Here is a 22,891-nt window from a genome sequence, read left to right as displayed (position 1 = left end):
TGAGGTCGATATAACACAAATTTTATTACAGTAAATAGGAGACAAACAGACAAATTGGTGAAAGTGAAAACACATAATGTTTATAAATATACCCTTTTAAAGTACTTAAAACATATTTACAAGACATAATTCATGTGGATCTGACATCTTATTGTAATATTTGAATAAGTGTTTTAAACTATTGTGGTGTTGTGTGTGACACAACATAACGTCATGTTAAAACGTGAATAATGATTGGTCATTTTACGGTCTGTCAGACTTGTGCTTTACATTGAGTTACACTTTTGTGTCTTTTTTATTACAAAGATCAAAGTAATAGAAACATTTACTGGCCGATTGAAAAAATGTATCGACCGATGCCGATAAAAAAAAGTCAAAATAATGGCCGATATTCTGGCCTCTGCAAAATATTGTCCTATTACGAATAGCGAGTGAATTACTTTTCTTTGACTAAATGATCATTACATCATAAAAACATACATGACTGACCCTTAATTGTTTTGGGAAATGCACTTTTAACTCTTTCCCCACCAGCATTTAAAAAAAACGTTACAGCCGGCAAAAGTATTTTTTATGATTTTCACAAAAGTTGAATGCCTTCCAGAAAATTTTCTTCTTTAAATATATAAACATACAAAATATCAAATGAAAGAACAGACCCTCTGCTTCAATTTTTTTTATCCTATGTTCATTTGTTCTCTTTTTATCACCTCTCAAAAAAGCTGAGCTAAATGCATTTTTGTAAAGGACTTTTGTTAGAGATCAGATTTAGAGAGATGACCAAAACATACACTGCAAAAAATTATTTTCAAGAAATTTTTTTTTTTTGTATTTTCGTCTTTTTTTTAGTAAAAAATATCAAAAAATTCTTAAACCAAAAATATTAAGTGTTTTTGTGCATAAAACAAGCAAAAAAAAAAATCTGCCAATGGGGTAAGCTAATTTTTCTTACATTTTTCTTGAATTTAGTGTTTAAGAAAATTTTTCAAGATTTTGTTTGCTTACCCCATTGGTCTAAAAACTAGACTTTTTTGGGTCGTTTTGCCCATCAAGAAAAAGCATCTTAGTTTAAGAAATTTAAGATATTTTTACTGAAAATAAGACAAAAATAATAAGAATTTTTTTCTTGAAAATCATTTTTTGCAGTGTATACAGAGTTTTTACTGTTTTTGGATCAGGGGATGCTTCGGTGTTTTATAAGTTGGGTAAGAGTGCCACCTAGTGGATAATAGTGGATTATATAGATTGCCGTAAAAACTCGTCATTGACAAGATAACTCATCAATGGCGGGGAAAGAGTTAAAGATGAGTTCTTCACAGCGATGCAATATACAGATATAATTTTTTTTGTTCTTCAAAGAACCATTCAGTCAAAGGTGCTTTTTCATTTCTTTTGATAGTCTAAAGACCTTTTTTTAAAAAAAGGGAAAATTCTTTAGATATTAAAGGTTCTATATGAAACCATACAGCCAAAAATAGTTTTTCTATGGCATTGTGTATCACCTTTATTTTTAAGAGTGTATGGCGTGGGTCTACAACCCTGCACTGTAAAAAAATATGCAGCACACCACTTGGTTTTGCAAGTCAATTCAACATACTATTTTATGTTTTGGCTTAAAAAAAGATGACACAAAAAAGATGAAAAAATCAAGTTTAAGGAACATAAAAATATGTGTTAATTTGACAAAAATGCTGTGTGGTTTTTTACAGTGTGTTCCTGGAGGGCACCTGTCCTGCAGATTTTAGCTCCAACCCCAAAACACACCTGAACCTGCTAATCAACATGTTTTGGGTTTCCTAAAAGTTAGAGACGGGTGTGTTGGAGTAGGGTTGGAACAAAAATATGCAGGACGGGTGCCCTCCAGGAACAGGGTTGGAGACACATGGTGTTTGGGATCTGATGTCCATCACGGTAGCAATTTTCACCATCTTTCTCTCCGTATGACTCAGATATTATTTACCACACAGTCAAGAGACAGAACGACGGCAGCGTTTGAGAGTGAAAGTCACGCTGGGCGACTCTACAGTCTGTAATTAAATCAGTTTTCCAACTCCCCAACACGTCTATTCACGGCCGAGTGTAATCTGAGCCACTGCAGTTTTGCCTGCTGCTAAAGCAAATGACACCTCACTCATTAGAGTTTGATTCCTGAATATAATAACAATCATTTGTGCGAACAGTTACCGAAAGCCGAGAAGACGATCTTCATTCTAACGAAGATCCTCGCCGTTAGATAGTTCCTGTAAATCTACCTCTCATAATTATTATAGTTTGAGTATCATTTTGTCTAACAGCAATGCCACGAAAAACTGCACTTGGCCGCACATAACAACCGTCATGGTGTGGCGGGAGCATGCAAGCGATAGAGACAACAGTTAAAGCTGTCACTGAGGCATAACCCCTTCAAAAAGTATACCTTTGTACTTAAAGGGTTCATATTAGTACCTCAAAGAGATTTTAAAGATACATATTGGTGCCTCAAAGGTACCTAAATGCTACAAATTGGGACATTTATTTCTGACAATGCCCAGACAGCACATGACTCCGGGCCGGATCTCCACCAGAGCTGCTAACTTTGGCGCAGATCCGGCCCAGGGTCGTACACTTGTCTGGTTGTGTAGTAGGTTATATTGACTTTTTCTTAAACCCAGTTCTTGTCTTTAAGGATTTTTAGTCACAATGAAATTGAAATTGAAATGAAAAACGTACATTTTTTGTGTGCGCTCATAATCCATATATATCTCCCAAGGGTTTTTCCCTCCTAGGATTTTTTTTATTTCCTCGGCTAAACAGCCCGGGGTTTTTTTCTCCTAGGGGTTTTTTTACCCCGGGGAGGCAGCCTTCTTGGGCTTAACTTAGCTTCCTCTTCTAGACGTTACATTAGTAATACGCTCGCTTATAATGTCGAATCATAGCCGCAGCAAATTTGACTGCTTATGCTATTGTGTATTATGTTGTGCTATCTGTTGTTTTTCTGTGCTTTTACTGCTTCTATTAATGTAAAGCTGCTTTGAAACAATTAAGTATTGTGAAAAGAGCTATATAAATTAAATTGAATTTAATTGAATTGAAATAATGTTTCATAAACCCAAATCTCCTCCCCTCTTCAAATTGATCTCTCTTTACTTCCGGTCATAAGCTATGGCACGAGGAGCCCGGGAAAAGATCGCAGTGATTAGCAATTAGCAACATGACCCAACTTCCAACGATCACTACTTTTTTCTCATTCCAGAAGCTGTTTCATTTGGAAATAAGACCTTAAAAGTAAACTTAAAATATTTTGTTTTTGTAAAACTGTGAACTGAGCAGATTTTTATGTGATTCACAAATTTAAAAAATGCAAAAAAAAACCCCCCCAAAAAACAGTAAAAGAATCATTTATCACAGTGAATCAAGTTTAAACAAATAATTTCTCAGACCAAGAAGAAACCTCCAACAGATATGGGCTTCCCACAATCCAGACTCTTCTTTCTCTTTTTAATATGCTCCTTTGCTCATTCTGTGTAGAGCCGTTTAATGCCGCAACCTTGCCAAGCGCCGTTTTCCTTTCGTCATTGATCGACTCTGTGGGTTGTGTTGGTAAAATGGCCCATATTTTCACAGCTGAATTGACACCGTAACCCGTGTTTGAGATTCAGGCATTGCTCGGTATTGATTAGTCGGTCAGCGTATTTGAGCACAAAACATGATACACAATGAGTGAGCGCTAAACTGCTGGAGTCTCCATGAGTATGGGTTTCATTGGTAAATTTGACACTCCAAAAAAAGCCATTCTCACTCAACAGTAATTATGGGAATTCCTGTTATTTATGTGAAAAATTGGAGTCCAGATCAGTCATTTCACAATCTTCTCATGGCTGTGGGGCCAGATTTACTAACAGCTTATGCCAGCGCAAACCATCATTTTGGGAGTAAATAACGACTGTCGGGATTTCACTAAAGACGCGCAGTGGATAATTAGCGTTGAAAAGTTGTGGTCTAGCGATATATACATTTCTAGGAGATTCCCAGAGGCAAAATTTATGGGAGGAGATTATATAAATGATTCACGCAATGCGATTTACTAATGTTTGCGATTGTGATATTACTGGTATCATTGTGATTATTTAAGGCCAAAGCATGTCTTAAAGGAATATTTCATTTTCTTAAAAGAAAAATCCAGATAATTTACTCCCCACCATGTCATCCAAAATGTTGATGTCTTTCTTTGTTCAGTCGAGAAGAAATTATGTTTTTTGAGGAAAACATTGCAGGATTTTTCTCATTTTAATAGAGCCCAACATTTAATACTTAACTCAACACTTAACAGTTTTTTTCAACGGAGTTTCAAAGCACTATAAACGATCCCAAACGAGGCATAAGGGTCTTATCTAGCAAAACGATAACAAAAAATAACAAATATACACTTTTAAAGCACAACTTCTCGTCCAGATCCGGTCGTGATGCGCCAGCGCGACCCCACGCACTACATCATGACGTCAAGAGGTCACAGAAGACGAACGCGAAACTCTCCCCAGTGTTTACAAGTGTGGAGAAAAGGACCGTTCCTACGTTGCTGTAATTCAACTGATACTAATTAATGTCTTTGTGTCAGTTTATTGTTTACAATGGTCTGCAAATGTGCATTTTATATTTGTAACACGTGACCTCCCTACGTCACTACGCATTTACATTAGGTCGCGCTGGACCGGACCTAGACCAAAGGTTGTGGTTTAAAAGTATATATTTTTATTTTTCTTGTCAAAAATGACAATCGTTTCGCTAGATAAGACCCTTATGCCTCGTTTGGGATCGTTTATAGACCTTTGAAACTCCATTGAAAAAAACTGTTAAGTGTTGAGTTATGTATTAATTGTTGGGCTCTATTAAAGTCCATTAAAATAAGAAAAATACTGCAATGTTTTCCTAAAAAAACATAATTTCTTCTCGACTGAACAAAGAAAGACATCAACATTTTGGATGACATGGTGGTTAGTAAATTATCTGGATTTTTCTTTTAAGAAAATGGAATATTCCTTTAAGTCATTTTGCTCTCGATATGTCGGCAATTGTTGCTGATAACATGCATCCGTTTATTTGGAATGCCAGAGGAGCATATAATTCAAAAATATTGTTTTTCAAGAGGAGTCACTAGAAGTCACACAATACCAAACGTTTGAAAACTTTTTGTAAACCTTCCTTCCGACATATTGATGTCCCAAGACACGAAACAAATGGTTTGTGTGAGAAACTGAACAGTATTTATATCATGTTTTAACTCTAATACAAACCTATCCCCAAAGCATTAGAGGTAAAAATGACTGTTGCTTTAATTTGCGCTTTTTTAGTAAATAACAAAAGATTTATTGGCATTTTTGGAATTGCACTCTCACGCTAATTTAACCCATTTAGTAAATCTGGCCCATGGTCTGTTATTGGCAAGTAACAATTAGAGATCCACCGATATTTATTTTTCCCTTAAAATACTGAAAGCCAATTTTTTAGATTGATGTCTGCCAATACTGATAGTTTGGTGGATATACTAACTTGTGTGAACTTGCATGAAGATTACATTTTCTAAATGTTATTCATTCAAATAATGACCATTAATGTTGAAAATTAAACTAGTGATGTTTTTTTACATTTTCTATACACAGAACTCAAAGTCATTGCATTTTCTGTTCTTTTTTAAATTGACAGGATATGGGTGATTCTCACGAAAACTTGGTTTTAAAAATGTCAAGCATGAAAATGTAAAAAAACAAAGTCTGGAGTAAATGGTAACATTAATTTAAAAACTTTTACTTATCATTTAACACTTTTTGTAACATAATTTAAAAAATTAGTCTTAAAAATCTCATTACCGCAACGGTCAGAAAACATCAACACTGACATATTTTCAAAATGACATGAAAAACCTGAAAGAACATAATTTGGAGATTCTGCACATGCATTTAAAATAAAATTATTATGCTTCTATTAATTAAATTAACATTTAATAAGCATCTGTTGCGGTAATGATAATCAAAATGTCGTGTAATCATTCTGACAAGACAATATTTAAAACTAACTGTAAAAAAATGATCTTACCTGGTAGCCATCTTGAAGTAACTGGTCCATGTGCTTGGTCACTCAAAATCAAACTTTATTAAAATTCTGTATGTGTGCTTAAACTGTTCTCAAAAAGTGTTGCGGAGGATGAGAACATCAGGCATTGACACATCATTTTCCTCATTTTTCTTCATTATTATTATACATGAATATTCAGTAAATATTTTTTCTGTCATCTAAAGTAGTCTAGCAAAACATCCATTTATTTTTTTCTTAATATTTTTGTGTTAATTTTATTAAATTACAACATAACGCATGTTCAAACACAGCCGGACACATTGCAGTAATGAGAATTTCCGCAGAAAATGAGATAAAATTTACAATTATAAATTCTTATGTTGAAATCACACATTGTGCAAGGTAGAACACAGTATTGTGTTAATTCTGATGCTTTTTAATGTTACTATATTACACATTTTAAAGCTAAAATCATTAGTGCCGTGGTGTTTCAATGGTTTCGTGAGAATCACCCATATATCGGCCATGACTAACGGCTGTTTTTAAACTATCGACCGATACCAATTATTGGCAGTTATACCACGGGTCTGTTGAATGCTGCATTCTGATTGGCTGAGAAATGTTCTATGGGTGTTGATTATTTTTCTGTAAACCGCACACCTATCTTTTCAAATGTCTTAAAAATAGGCACCAGAGCAATGTTTGTGGTAACCGTGGTATAAGCGGAATAATTGACTCCTCGTGCCGCATTACCACCTTGGTGTGCATTATTTTCTTATAATTCAATGGCCCGTCGTCAATTATTCCTTACATATACTGTATCGATGCATCTCTGGTCTCCAATTTTTTTGTTTTTTAACAACTGGGTAACAAACTGTTTCGTGAGGGTCAAGAATTGTTTCCTGCATTGGGAGATAAAGAAAATATCAAATAATTCAAAGGTTCACGGAGCAGAACAATACTTAATAATCAAATGCAAACATATTGCTTCGATGTATAAAACAGGAATAGCAATGCCTTTCCATCTCATCTCATCTCAGACTGTTTCAGTCAGCTATATCACAATCATTTCTTGCAAATATTTAGACAAGATATCAAAGGACATAGACATTTATTTTCACACATCCTGAAATATTTTATTGTGTAGTACTGAAATCAGTATTAATAAAATATGTTTAACAAAATATGATTGTTCTTTCATTATCTTTCTTTTAAAATCAATGGCAGGGTCAGATATTTGCAAAAACACTTTTTTTATTATTATAAATATTAATATACCATCTAATATTGATTCATTGAGATGTGTGTTTTCCCAGAGGCTTTGCTAGAATCCATTGTTACACCTCGAAGCAATATGTTTGTATTTGATTCTTCATATTGTTCTGCTTGGTAAACCTTTGAATTATTTGTTTGCCAAAGTTTCGGCCAGAACTTTCTTTATCATCCAATGCAGGGAGACATTGGCTTCATCTGTGAATCTGTTTGTCACTCGGTTGATTCTGAATAAGCAGCCAGATCACGTGTAGCTCAGAAATAAGCGATGATAGCCATAAGAGAACCGTGTGATGGCTGATTTGGACGTAATCAGATGGATCCGATCCAATACAAAAACTCCACCAAACCAGAGTGCAATTATGTCTGGAAATGAATTGGAATGATTTGGATGAATTAAGATGAATCCAGTGGCATTCAAAACAGAAAGTTGAGGTTTAATCTGGCTCTCAGGAGTGACGGGTATTTTCAGCCACAGACTTCCAGCCAAGTTTGATGCCAATTTCTGTGTGTGGTGTTATCACCCTGAAACAAATGCTTTTCAGCATCATCTGTTGATTGTTACAGCACCATGAAAGTCATCCAGTTGACTTATGTGATAGCACATCTAAGGATGAGATGATCTAGAGCAGTGGTTTTCAAACTGGGGGCCGCGAGATGGTGCCAGGGGGGCCCCAGTTTTATGAAATACTGAATTCTGTGTAATTAAATCTAAAAAAATAAGGCTACTAACCAAAAGCACTATTTTTTTATTAAAATGTTGAGTTTTAGAACAGTTTTTTGTCACAAATTTTCTTTGGGGGGGCCGCGAAGGAATGCACCGTACACAAGGGGGGCCACAGGCTGAAAAAGTTTGGGAACCACTGATCTAGAGCACTAGTGTGCCCGCCCGGAGTCTGAGTTGGCCACCAAAGCACATTCTGTAAATAGCCTCAATTTTTATATTTATTTATTGCATTTTTTATTGATATAAAATGAAATATTAAATAAAATAAATGAAATGAGAAATTAAATAAAAATATTAGTTGGCCGCCAAAGCACATTCTGTAAATAGCCTCAATTTTTATATTTATTTATTACATTTTTTATTTATATAAAATGAAATGAAATGAAAATATAAGTTGGCCGCCAAAGCAAATTCTGTTAATAGCCTCAATTTTAATATTTATTTATTGGATTTTTTTATTTAAATAAAATAAGATAAAATAAAAGTATAAGTTGGCGCCAAAGCAAATTTTGTTAATAGCTTCAATTTTAATATTTATTTATTTATTGCATTTTTTATTTTAATAAAATAATTAAATAAAATGACTGAAATGAAAAATGAAATAAAAATATTAGTTGGCCGCCAAAGCACATTCTGTAAATAGCCTCAATTTTTATATTTATTTATTGCATTTTTTTATTTAAATAAAATAAAATAAAATACAATTATAAGTTGGCAGCCAAAGCACATTCTGTTAATAGCCTCAATTTTTTATATTTATTTATTGCATTTTCTATTTATTGATTGATTTTTTTATTTGTATGTAAACATTTTAAACAATGATAAACCATATCAATAAATGAAATAAAATAAAAATATAAGTTGGCCGCCAAAGCAAATTTTGTTAATAGCCTCAATTTTAATATTTATTTATTTATTTATTGCATTTTTTATTTAAATAAAATAAAATAATTAAATTAAATAAATGAAATGAGAAATGAAATAAAAATATTAGTTGGCCGCCAAAGCCCATTCTGTAAACAGCCTCAATTTTTATATTTATTTATTGAATTTTTTATTTATATAAAATTAAATGAAATGAAAATATAAGTTGGCCGCCAAAGCAAATTCTGTTAATAGCCTCAATTTTAATATTTATTTATTGCATTTTTTTATTTAAATAAAATAAAAAAATATATAAGTTGGCCCCCAAAGCACATTCTGTTAATAGCCTCAATTTTTTATATTTATTTATTGCATATTTTTTATATATAAAGTGAAATAAAATAAATAAATAAAATAAAATAAATATAAAATGAAATGAAATAAATATATAAGTTGGCTGCCAAAGCAAATTCTGTGAATAGCCTCAATTTCAATATTTATTTATTACATTTTTTATTTAAATAAAAAAATAATAAAATAAAATAAATGAAAATACAAGTTGCCGCCAAAGCACATTCTGTTAATAGCCTCAATTTGTATATTTATTTATATAAAATAAAAATTAAATTAAATTAATTAATATTTATTTATTACATTTTTTATTTATATGTTAACATTTTGAATGATGATAAAACATATCAACAAAAAATGAAATAAAATAAAATAATAAATGTTTTATCCATTGTGGTAGCCCTTGCTCATAAAAAGTCTGGAGACCCTTGATCTGGAGACTTGAATGAAGTTTAATAAATGAAAAAAAGTTGTATGTAAGTACAGATGAAGTATCTGAAGAGTTCTGCTTTGAGAAGCCTGTAATTAATGTATCTTACAAAACCAAACCGTCTTAAAACACAGATTCAATAATTCAGCCGTGACAATGAGTGATGCTCCTCTTTACCGTGGCATAATAGCCAGGCGTCGACCGTGCTGAACTCTGTTTGAAGGACGGCGCTCTGTTGAACAGAGATTGAAAAGCTCTTTTGCGTCCTTTAAACCAGATTCCCGTCGGCTTTTCTTTCAACGTCGAGTAGTGCACTTGACAGCACGTGCCCTGATCTTGAGGTAGACAAGATGTTTCCCTCAGCCTTGAGAAATGAAACTCTTGAACAGGTACGACACTGGTGCCATTGAAGTGTCCCCGAATCTCTGGATGCCTTTCGGCACGGCGTCCTCTGACATAACACAGGCAAAGCATCAGCGCTAATGTGAAGAAAAATTTGACCTCTTCCCGAGGTCACCCTGTGCTCTTTCGGTGCTTTTAAGTACACTTTGATGTAAAATTTATGCCAGGTTAGATGATGGAGGTCCACCTAAGCATAAATCTGTTGAATTATTCATCTGAATTAGCACGCGGTTACACATTTACAGCAGAACTGAAATTACTGACATTCATGTTCATGCAGGATTTCAGAGGAAATCTACATTTAGTGATTTAGTTTAAGATGTGTGGATAGAAAAACAGGATTTTGTTAGTAACTCACAGCTGAATATTAGTTTGTAAGCGCAGCCTTGTAGGAACAGGTGACAGCTGTAAATGCTTTTTGCTTTTTCTCACGGTGCAAATTATACAATGGCTTCCGAGTAAGAAAACTTTGTAAGATTTAACCTCCAGGTGTGCAATCTGTCGCCATTGGTGTCGTGCAAGCCCAATTTTATTTTTTCACCCCCACTAGCCAAATGCTGGCCATAAATCTGACTCATGCATACCAGGTGAAAATACACACTTTAAGGACATCATAATTTAATTTTGTGTTTGCAGAAACGTTTGAAAATACTGTATGTCTGATGTAATAAGTACAATTAATACGGTTTAGTATAAGTACCCTTTAAGCTTTTGTTTTGACCCACTCATGCAATTCTACCTTTACTCTGTCCTTCACGCAAGGCCGGCGAGTTTGGTGTGTGTGTGTGTGTGTGTGTGTGTGTGTGTGTGTGTGTGTGTGTGTGTGTGTGTGTGTGTGTGTGTGTGTGTGTGTGTGTGTGTGTGTGTGGAGGTGATTTTCTTCTGAGCCGGACGGGTTCAAGCTATCTGCTGCCTGGTACCACAACTGTGGTATGGACAGGCCTGGTTACCATGATGACTTCCTCGTTTCGTGCATATACAGTAATAGGACAGCCAGACCACCTCTGTAAACCACTGTAAAGCAAAAGTCAGCCAAACAATGCTGCCATGGTAAATTAGATGGGCATACAGTACCTGTAAATACTGGAATTTATTGCTTTATTTTAGGGAATGAGCTTTAGTGCTTCTAGGACAATAGGGTGATTCTCACGAAAACTTGGTTTTAAAAATGTCAAGCATGAAAATGTAAAAATTGCTTAAATTTACTTTTTTTCCCACCAGACATTGAAAAACAAAGTCTGGAGTAAATGGGAACATTAATTAAAAAACTTTTACTTATCATTTAACAAAAAAAAAAATTTGTCCTAAAAAATCTCATTACCGCAACAGTCAGAAAACATCAACACTGACATATTTTCAAAATGACATGACAAACCTGAAAGAACATAATTTGGAGATTCTGCACATGCATTTAAAATCAAAGTATTATGCTTCTATTAATTAAATTAACATTTAATAAGCATCTGTTGCAGTAATGATAATCAAAATGTCGTGTAAGCATTCTGACAAGACAATATTTCAAATTAACTGTAAAAAATGATCTTACCTGGTAGCCATCTTGAAGTAACTGGTCCATGTGCTTGGTCACTCAAAATCAAACTTTATTAAAATTCTGTATGTGTGCTTAAACTGTTCTCAAAAAGTGTTGCGGAGGATGAAAACATCATGCATGGACACATCATTTTCCTAATTTTTCTTCATTATTATTATACATAAATATTCAGTAAATATTTTTTCTGTCATCTAAAGTAGTCTAGCAAAACATCCATTTATTTTCTTTCTTAATATTTTTGTGTTAATTTGATTAAATTACAACATAACGCATGTTCAAACACAGCCGGACACATTGCGGTAATGAGAATTTCAGCAGAAAATGAGATAAAATTTCCAATTATAAATTCTTATGTTGAAATCACACATTGTGCAAGGTAGAACACAGTATTGTGTTAATTCTGATGCTTTTTAATATTACTATATTACACATTTTATAGCTAAAATCATAAGTGCCGTGGTGTTTCAATGGTTTCGTGAGAATCACCCAATAAGTAAATCATTTTTCATCATCATAAGATGTTTAAATAATTCGTTTTCCACCCTAGCAACGACTTAGCCTCATGCTAAATCAGAACCATAGATGCATATAGACGGTTTCATCAGACACACACGTGTTGTCAGTTACATGCTAAACCGAAGTAAACTTTCCAGTCTGTATTTATTTATCAGTCTGGCTAGTGGCTAAACTGATCTCTGAAACAAATACCTTGTTGAAAATAAAATGTTTTGGTTTGCTAAAGACAAGGAGAGATGAAGGACATGGATCACTGCTGTGCGGAGAGGTTTGGCAACCAGGCAAGAATTCAAGGACCTGAAGCTAACACTGTATACATTAAAGGGGCCATGGCATGAAAATCTGACTTTTTTCATGTTTAAATGCTATGATTGGGTCTCCAGTGCTTCTATCAACCTAGAAAATGTGAAAAAGATCAACCCAGTAACTTAGTTTTGGTAAACCATTCTCTACAAGCACATGATAAAATAGGATGTTGAAATTTGGCTCTCCTTATGTTGTCATAAGGAGCTCTTATTATAATAAAACCGCCCCTTAATCTGCACTATCCAACCACAGCACTGCCATTTAATGCAGAGAAAAGCACAATTAAGTTTTAATTGCAACAAACCACCATCATTGTGATCAGTGTTTGAATTTCATCAGCTCATTTGCATTTTAAAGGACACACCCAAAAAATGCTGGGTTATTTTCAACCCATTGTTGGGTTAAAAAAGGTACAAACACAGCTGTTGGGTAAATTAACCCAGAAAATATATTTGACCCAACAATGGGTTGAAACAAGCCAGCATAGGTTAAATTACGACCCAACAGTTTGGATTCGTCCCTTTTGACCCGACGCTGGGTTGAAAATATAGGATTTTTTAGAGTGCACATACAAAACAAACCAACACACTGTCACATGTTAACTCTTTCCACACCATTGACGAGTTAATTCGTAAATTAAGAGAAAAGGCTTCCCTAGTGACGGCCTATGCCGAGTCCGAGTCAAGATCGAGTCTTTGAAGGGTCGAGACCGAGTCCGTTGGTTTTCAAATACAGTTGAGTCTAAATCAGGACCAAGTCTTTGAGGAAGCAAATCTGAGTCGAGACAGAATCCTGTAGGAGTCGAGACCAAGACGATAAAAACATGTCAGTTTTCATATTCATGATTTAATATCAACCCATTTAATAATCAACACTTAGGCCTACAGACTAAGCGAGATTGGGAATTGTTTAGAGGAGCAGTCTTAACGTCTTAATATGGATGCTTTTACTATCATTATTTTCTAGAGATAAATAAACAGCTCTGATGGCAGTATCTTTGCATTGCACCATGGGATGTCATTTTTAAATAATGCCCGTCAACATTGCATTTTATTATTATTGTTATGTGTTGTGTGCTTTTTTATATGAACATAAAAAATGGGTTGGTCTCGAGGACTCGGTCTGAAATTATGAGTCCTTCTCCTCTCACTGTGGTCAGAGACAAGACCGAGTCTTTGAAGGAACAAGTCCGAGACAAGTCCAAGAAAGCAGAAATCGGTCTCGAGACCGGACTCGAGTACAACATCACTAAGCTTCCCTGCCAATGACAAATTTTTCCGGCAATCTGTATTACCGATATAATTCACTATATTAATCCGATATTAATCACTCTTACCCAACTAATAAAACCCGGAAGCAACCCCTTAGGGCAAACCGTAAGAACTCTGTGTATGTTTTGAATCGCTCCAAATCTGTTCTCTATCAAAAGTCCTTCACAAAAATGCAATTATTTCAGCTTTTTGTTTAAAATTTTGTATTTTTTAAGAAACCTACCCATAGTTGAGAGGTGATAAAAAGAGAACAAATAAAGGTAAGATAAAGCATTTTTTTATTTGTTTGTTTAAAAGCAGAGGGTCTGTTCTTTCATTTGATATATTGTACGTTTATATATTGGCTGGCAAAAAAAATGCTGGCTGGGAAAAATTAAAGGTTATCCAATGATGCGCAATGTTCTGGCATCTTGGGAAAAAAATGTTGGGTTGTTTTAATTCATAGTTGGGTCAAAAACCCAATTTCAACCCAAATGCTGGCTTGTTTCAACCCAAACCAGCATAGGTTTATTTATAACCCAACAGTTGGGTTTGTCCATATTTGACCCAACTATGGGTTGAAACAACTGACCGTTCTCAGATGGCGGATGCGTCAGTGTGTATGGAGCAGTCGAATGTGGCAACTACTCAAAACACCCTCGTAACTCGAAATACTGACGTGATGTCAGTGCATTTGTATGGTGCATGTTTTGATTGCACCATGCAAATCTCTCTCTCTCTCTCTCTCTCTCTCTCTCTCTCTCTCTCGCACCAGATATACCTATAATTTTCACATCTCCTAGCAACAGCTTTTAAAAAATACTAAATATATCCACTTGGTAAGGTGTCGTACCAAAGCTGTGCATGCAGACGTGTGTGTGTGTATGCATACGATGCAGTTGTGCAACATATTGTTTCCATGCATATGTAATTGTATGTGCGTGTATCCAACGGCAATTGTCTCTGAAGCTCACATGTGTGCGATTCCTTCAGCTCTGTCTTTTCCGATTAAGGCTGTTCTTGTGAAAAAATCTTTGAAGTACGTTCACCCAAAAAATCAAAGCAAAAACATTTTGCACGAAACCCTAAGGGTTTGTAGAATTGTGACCGTACTATCATTATAATTATGCACGTTTTTGCTGTAACGTCTCATTACTTTGATGTACCTTCATTTTTGACAATGGTTTTAATTGGCGTTATTTTCAATGATGAATCTCATTAGACTGTGAAATGGTAAAACGGCTTCATATAATAGTTTTCCTGGTTGAAGTATGACCCTGAAATGTTCTCAACAGGTTATATGAGATTATGTGCTTTAGTAGATTCGTGGTCAGTTTAAAAGAGCTGTATGTGTGTGAGAGAGAGAGAAAATGCAGGGCTATTATTTATAAAGAGATTCAAATAAGCCAACATTTCAGAAAGTGGACACTGTGCTCTTTTTAATACAGACTGAACGTACACACAGACATGCTCCTATATTGTGAACTCAAATACAGCCGATCACTTGCATTTCTTTGCATTGCGAAGCTAAATGAGGAAATGTGCTCGGTGTTTTCAAATGCATGAAAAATGATATGCACATATGTGATAGACGCATTAACAGCTCAAGTGTAGCTCAAAGTCTTGTATGAAATAATTTAAAGTTATTTTCAATAGACAATCTGACCTGAGCTCCTGTCTTTAACTCTGCATTAGATGTATTTGGTGGTTTCATCTTTTTAGGATTCATATGCAAACCTTTGAATTAAACAGCTTGTGTTAAGACCATTATGTTCCCAAAACACTTTCTTCGGCTTAATTGCTATTTTAAGACGCATAAAGCACTCAAGTCTTTGCATACTGAAAAACGTCCCCGAGTCTAACGTCAGTCAGAAGGCATCGTGAACATTTGATGACGCAAAGCAAAACATTCAAGTTGCACTTTATAATAAACCTTGACATTCAGTTTCAAAGTTATGATAATCGCTGCTGTTAAATCATTATTACCGGCACAGACGTCTGTACCCGAAGCTTCTCGGAGTTTAACAGAGTCCACAGAGATCAGCGTCGCAAGTCTTGATATCTACAGCTGTTCTGTCGGTGACAGATTATTTATCCGAGTGGGTCGCGTTCGGATGGGGTCCTCGTGACGCGAGCTGCCGTCCTCCAGGGTAGAGCTGTCTGTCCGTGCGTCTTTGACGGTGCCCGTTGGGACTTCATCTCCCAGCATGCCGTTCTCCGGGGACAGGGCTCGTGTGACAGCTCAGCCTGCGGCTCTTAGAGTTACACGAGAACTTCTCGGAGCGCTTCACCGTGATGGACAGAGACAGCTGGGTGCAGATGTGCGAGAGAGAAATGAACTCGGTTCACACTTAAACACATCTGTATGAAACGTGCATTGTATCCATTACCTCTTTATGTTTTGTGAATAATGGTAGAGGATAATTTTGGGACTTTTAGACTGTAGAACAGGGAGGAAAACAATAAAGTAATGTATCTTAGGGAGATGCTGTGCATTTTAACTGAATGAGGATGAAAGATGAACAGGTTGTGCCAGTCACTTTTGGTAAATGAGTGTAGTAATGATGTTGACATTGATACAGAGTAAAGTATATTGCTTATGTGTGAAGAAAATTATTGCTTGGAGAGCAAGAGTTCAACTAGACCATCATCTTCAGACTTTTATAATACACTGGTGCATTATGGGATTACTTGTGTCTTCTCGGTACTGATGATTTTTTGGAGTTTGTTTGGATAAATGTGAAAGCAATGGGAAGCTATTTATTTTTTGTTGATAAGAGTATTTGTATTTATTTTGGCTCTCCTGCCTGTGCTTGATTATCTGGTAGCTGGATTTTATTATTTGCAGTTACCTGTAGTGTTGTTTTTCTCTGTTGTCTTATCAGAGCAGACCTGTGACCTGCTGTGACCATGTCCTACACTGAACTCCACTATAACAATCATTTAGTCAATGTTTTAGTTTTAAATTACTTTTTGGCCAGAGTACTTGTAAAAATTTATGTAAATGAGCTGTGTTTTGATTAATATCATCTAAGTACTCACTCACAACTCTCACATCTCTCTCTCGCTCTCTCTCTCTCTCTCTCTCTCTCTCTCTCTCTCTCTCTCTCTCTGACACACACACACACACACACATTTATACTCTTTCCATTTATTCTCAACGTCAATCATACACTCTCATACTCACTCACTTTTACTCACTCTCACTCACTCACTTTCACTCACTCTCTCACTCACTTACTCACTAACTCATTCACTCACTCACTCACTCACTCAACCACTCACTTTCACTAACTCACTCACGCTCAATCACTCACCCAATCACTCACTCACTCACTCTCACCCAATCACTTTCACCCACTCACTCATTCGCTCACCCACTCACTCACTCACTCTCGCTTACTCACTCACTTTCACTCACTCAATCACTCACTCACTCACTTTCACTCACTCACTCTCACTCACTTTCACTCACTCAATCACTTACTTTCTCTCACTCACTTACTCGCTTTCACTCACTCACTTTCACTCACTCAATCACTCACTCACTTTCACTCACTCACTCTCACTCACTTTCACTCACTCAATCACTTACTTTCCCTCACTCACTTACTTACTCACTCACTCACTCATTCGCTTACCCACTCACTCACTCTCACTTACTCACTCACTCACGCTCACTCACTCACTCACTCACTCAATCACTCACTTTCACTCACTCACTCTCACTCACTTTCACTCACTCAATCACTTACTTTCACTCACTCACTTACTTACTCACTTTCACTCACTCACTCACTCACTCACTCACTCACTCACTCACTCACTCACTCACTCTCACTTACTCACTCACCCACTCACTCACTCACTCTCACTTTTCAATTCAATTCAAACATCTTTATTGGCATGACAAAGTAAATTTGCATTGCCAAAGTATTAGAATTTAACATTTAAACAATAAGTAAAGATAAACAAGCAAATAAATAAATAAGAACACTTACTCACTCACTCACTCACCCACCCACTCTCACTCACTTTCACTCATTTACTCACTCACTTTCAGTCACTCACTTACTCACTCACTCACACTTGCTGACTTACTGTCACTCATACACTCTTATAGACGGTTTCAGCAGTAACAACATAAACAAGCGGCTGTCGCGGTCCGCATGAACTTCCGGTAAACTCCGCTAAGAATAAATAACAAAAAAGTTCTTTAAACGTAGTTTATTTATATAACAAGCAAAAAAACAACACATAGATTACCTAGGAAACTAAAACATTTGTTATTTTCGACGAGGCATTTGTTCAAGAGATCAGTTTAGCAACTAGTCAGACCATTAAAAAAACGAAACTGGAAGTAAAGTTCGGATCCAGACGTGCATCACGTGCGTCCGATGAAACCATCTATAATCACTCTCATACTCATACTCACTAGCTCACTAGCTCACTAACTCACTTACTCATTCACTCACTTACTCACTCTCATACTCACTCGCACTCACTCACTCACTTATTTGCTCACTTATTCGCTCACTCACTTACTCACTTTCACTCACTCACTCACTCACTCACTCATTCGCTCACTCACTCACTCACTCACTCACTCACTCACTCACTCACTCACTCACTCACTCACTCACTCACTCACTCACTTTCACTCGCTCACTCACTCACTCGCTCGCTCGCTCGCTGACTCACTCACTCACTTACTCACTCACTCACTTTCACTCACTCACTTTCACTCACTCACTCACTTTCACTCACTCACTCACTTACTCACTTTCACTCACTCACTTTCACTCACTCACTCACACTCTTACTCACACTTGCTCATTTATACACACTCATACTTTCTCACTTTCTCTCACTCCCTGTGTCTTTCTCACTTCCTCACTTATTCATACTCCCCACCTCTCTATCTCTCTCTCTCTCTCATGTCTCTCACTGTCCCTCACACACTCTCATACTTTTACACTCACTCATTTTCTCTCTCCCTCTCTCTCATACTCTCATATGTCTCTCACTGTCCCTTATACACTCTCAATCTTTTACACTCACTCATTTTGTCTCTCTCTGTTTGTAGATGTTGTGGTGAACGGGAAGCCTTGTGACACTGACATGGTCGCAGACTGCATGGTCGGAGACGCCGTGTCATTAGAGGTGAAACTGACCAATCGCAGTAAGAGTGCTGTTGGGCCGTTCTCTCTGACCGTCGTCCCCTTTCAGGATTTTCAGAACGGAGTCCAAAACTACGACCTACACGATGCCGTCACGTTCATCGGCTCCAACACTTTCTACATCAGTGCGGTGAGTATATGACGGGTCCATCCGGGTCATTCCCTAAAAAGGCACAAAATTAAAAAGCCAACTTCTACATAAACAGTCTCTCTCAGGCTCGGTTTCAGCTGTCTGCTTCATAATAACAATAATAATAATAATTATATCCTCAAGGGGAAGGTAGTTCAATTGGTAGAGCAATGCGTCAGCAGCGCAAACGGTTCCCCAGGGAACACACATGCTGATAAAATGTGTAACTTGTATTGCCAATACCTGTAGGTTTTCAAAGACCTGTGGGAATTTTTGGAAAAGAGATAAAGTTAAGGTGATTCATCCACTTCTAGCCCGCCTCCTCATAGTGATGAAATCAGCAGGTGTTTCACAGAAATGTGATGCAGGTGTTTTTTTGATGTTCCCTCCAGGTGAACCCTGCTGAGAACTCTGTGTGTGTGGGAGCTTTGCTCTTCTTATACACTGGAGATTTCTACCTGAACATCAAGTTTCAAGACGACAGCACGAACCGCAACCTCCCGCCCGCCTGCTTCTGTCTTCCCAGCGTCCACATCAAAGCGCAGGAGCCAATCGAAGCGGCTGCCTGAGTCGGTGAACTCTGACCTTTAACCTGTCAGGACCTTATACTATCTGCTGTTGTACTATCAGATGTTTTTGAATCTGGAGTCAAAACTAGTTTTGAAGCTTTTTAAGTGTGGAAATGTTTAAATGTACGCCGAATCCAATCTTTTTCATAATGTCACTGCACTTGGATGCTTATCCAAGCAAAAAGGAGCAACTGTTTTACAGGTATACCTGTTAGATGAAAACATTAGGCACTTTCCCAATTTAGTCATGTAAATAAGAGTCGTTTAGAGAAATAATAGATACTATAATCTTCTGATTTGAATGGGTTTCTCACAATAACGTTTTACATTCAATCTAAACCAATTATGTTTTGATCGAAGAAAATGAAGCCTATTTCGAGGATCCTTGAGGTTTGCATTGTGGCATTGATTTCATGACAGCTCTTATTTTAAATCCTATAATGCATCTCTGGACATTTGAGTATTTTTATATTTGCAGTCTGTAAAAGGTGATTCTTATTTCTGTAATACTGTATTATTGTTTTACAGTAAAAAAACTGCAATACCATGATCTTGTTTAAAGGAATAGTCTACTCATTTTCAATATTGAAATATGTTATTGCCTTGGCTGGGAGTTGTTGATGCATCCCTCTGTCGTCTGTGTGCGTGCGCGTGGGCGCTGGAGCGCGCTGCGACGCTTCGATGGCATTTGGCTTGGCCCCATTCGTTCAATGGTGCCATTTGGAGATGGAGTTGGAGGTGACCAAACACATCAACATTTTTTCTATTTAAGACGAGTAGTTATACGAGCAAGTTTGGTGGTACAAAATAAAACGCAGCGCTTTTCCAAGCGGACTCAAAAGAGGAACCACATTCTATGGCGCAATAGCACCCCTGGGAGCACTTCGACTCGGTGCAGTAACACCCTCCCTCTCCCATTATGAAAGTGAGAAGGGGAGCGGACTTTTCAGGCGAGTCGAAGCACTCCCAAAAGTGCTATTACGCCATAAAATATAGTTCCTCTTTTGAATCCGCTTGGAGGGGCGCTGCGTTTTGTTTTGTACCACCAAACTTGCTCGTATAACTACTCGTCTTGAATGGGAAGAACGTTGATGTGTTTGGTCACTTCTGGCTTTGTCTCTGGATGGTGCCATTGAATGAATGGGGCTGGGCTGGGTGCTGTCGGGGCGTCGCGGCGCGCTCCGGCGCTTACATGCACGCACACAGATAATAGAGGGATGTATCAACAGTTCTTGGTTGGGGTGGTGACATATTTTGGTGTTGAAAATGAGTAGACTATTCCTTTAATGAATAGGCCAGTAACGCACAAACTACCATAATATACCGTATATATAAATAAACATATAAGAATAGGCATCATTTTCTTTACTCAGAATATAATTTCATATTACTTTATTTCGACCTTAGCCTGTTTTTGAAGGGTTTTGTTAGATGTAATGTAAATATTTTGATTCATCTATATGTGTACATAAACAAGGTTTGGGACACTTTAATATTTTGGGGTTGATGCATAAAAGATTTAGTTATTGTTGGTGGCATCCGTACTTTCATTTGACTTTTATCCAACTTGTAACTTTTCCAAATGTAAAACTTTATTCGTCCGAGAATTTGAGCGCACTGGGGTGTGAATTTGTTCGCCCAGGTGCTCAAATATATGCAGGTCACACAGATGAGCTTTAAGGTTTCTAGCAACCAATGATTGCTGTAAATGTCTTATTAATTTTGCTATATTGCAGTCCAGCGATGAACAGCGTACAAGAGGATTGTGTTATTTTTGACTGTAGATGCATAAATTAAATTAGCATTCAACATCTACTTATATATTCTGAGATGCCCTGAAGTCACACAACTCATCTCCAGACATTTTATTATCAGGTGATTTTCTTTAACTGATTCATGTGAAGGTATAGATGATAAGAATTCATTTGGAGAGCTCATATAAAAAAAAATGAAATTTGAATAATGAATAATTTATGTGACTGCCCCTTTAAGATGTCCTAACTTTATGTCCAGTCAATGTATGGACATTCATGTGGACATAATACAAACTTGTATTTCTTGTGCACAGTCTGAGTTTATTTGTCAAAAGAAATGTAGTGGCTGTCTTTTCTTAATACACTGCAAAAATAATGAAAATTTTGTTGTCTTGTTTGCCAATGTAAATAACTTTATAATATATTTACTTGACTAACAAAAAGACCTAATTCTAGTTTTCTAAAAAAAAAAAATCAAGTAATTGTATGCTTAAAACATGCATCTGCCAGTGTGGTAAAAATATTTTTTATTATTTTTTAATATTCAAAAGATAAATTTAATTATTTGTACAAAATTAATAATTTTTTTTCTTTTAAACATTTTTACCCCACCCAGACGACCCAGATTATGCTGCATATTATAATTGGTAACAGCAATGATATAAAAGTAAATAAGTTTAAAATAAATAAATTAATTAATTAATAAAATAATACAAATATACAAAAATGATTTAAATGATGTAATAATTGAAAAAAAAAAACATTAAGAAGGAAAACAGAAAAATGATCTTAATTCAAGTTTTAACTTAAATCACTAAACTTAATTTAATCTAAATTTATTTGAATAATCAACTTGATCTTTATAATATAGAACGTTGCTGGAATGGTACAAACAAACAAACACTTGATTTTCTTTTTTGTCAGGATTTTAATATCTTTGGTAATTTTTCTGATTAAGTGAATATATTATGATTTAGGATTTATAATGGGGCGGTTTCCCGGACAGGGATTAGCTGACTCCAGGACTAGACTTTAGTAAATTTAGGATATTTAAGTCATTTTTAAAAGCATAATTTATAAATAAACACTACTGGTGTGCATAGTGAGACACAACACTCGCACTGATATATTTTAAGATATGTCAGAGCGAGTTGTTCTTTAATTAAGACAACACTAACATTTAAGTTGGTCTAGGACTAGGCCTAGTCTGGGAAACCTAGTTGTTTATGATTAAAATTAAGACAAAACGAGTAGTTTAATCTTTAAGATCTGTTGGTTTAAGATTACCAATATACCAGTGATGTTAAAGGGATAGTTCACCCAAAAAATGCAAATACTGTTATCATTTACTCACCCTTATGTTTTGATAAATGAAAGTAGGCACACAGTTGATGGTTATCATTGACTTTCATACTAGGAAAAACAAATATACTATATAAGGCAATGTGTATCGTCAACTCTGTGCTTACCATCTATGATCAAAATATCTTCTTTGTGTTCAACAGAATAAAGAAATGTATGCAGGTTTAAAACAACATGA

The 22,891-nt window shown here is 35.9% G+C and overlaps 1 protein-coding gene across 4 annotated transcripts in view; it reads left to right on the top strand.

The window, feature by feature from the left end:
- trappc9 (trafficking protein particle complex subunit 9) overlaps window positions 1-21,733 on the top strand; it is a 310,708-nt gene extending 288,975 nt beyond the window's left edge. For all 4 annotated transcript variants that reach the window (XM_055219336.2, XM_055219335.2, XM_055219333.2 and 1 more), the window contains 2 exons: window positions 18,805-19,028; window positions 19,421-21,733. In XM_055219336.2, coding sequence (XP_055075311.2) covers window positions 18,805-19,028; window positions 19,421-19,597 — 401 coding nt within the window. In that variant the 3' untranslated portion in view covers window positions 19,598-21,733. The remainder of the gene's footprint in view (window positions 1-18,804; window positions 19,029-19,420) is intronic.
- Window positions 21,734-22,891: the final 1,158 nt, after the last annotated feature.

This window comes from Misgurnus anguillicaudatus, chromosome 20 (assembly GCF_027580225.2).
Source record: "Misgurnus anguillicaudatus chromosome 20, ASM2758022v2, whole genome shotgun sequence".
NCBI lineage: Eukaryota > Metazoa > Chordata > Actinopteri > Cypriniformes > Cobitidae > Misgurnus > Misgurnus anguillicaudatus.
This window is presented reverse-complemented; position numbering and strand designations above follow the sequence as displayed.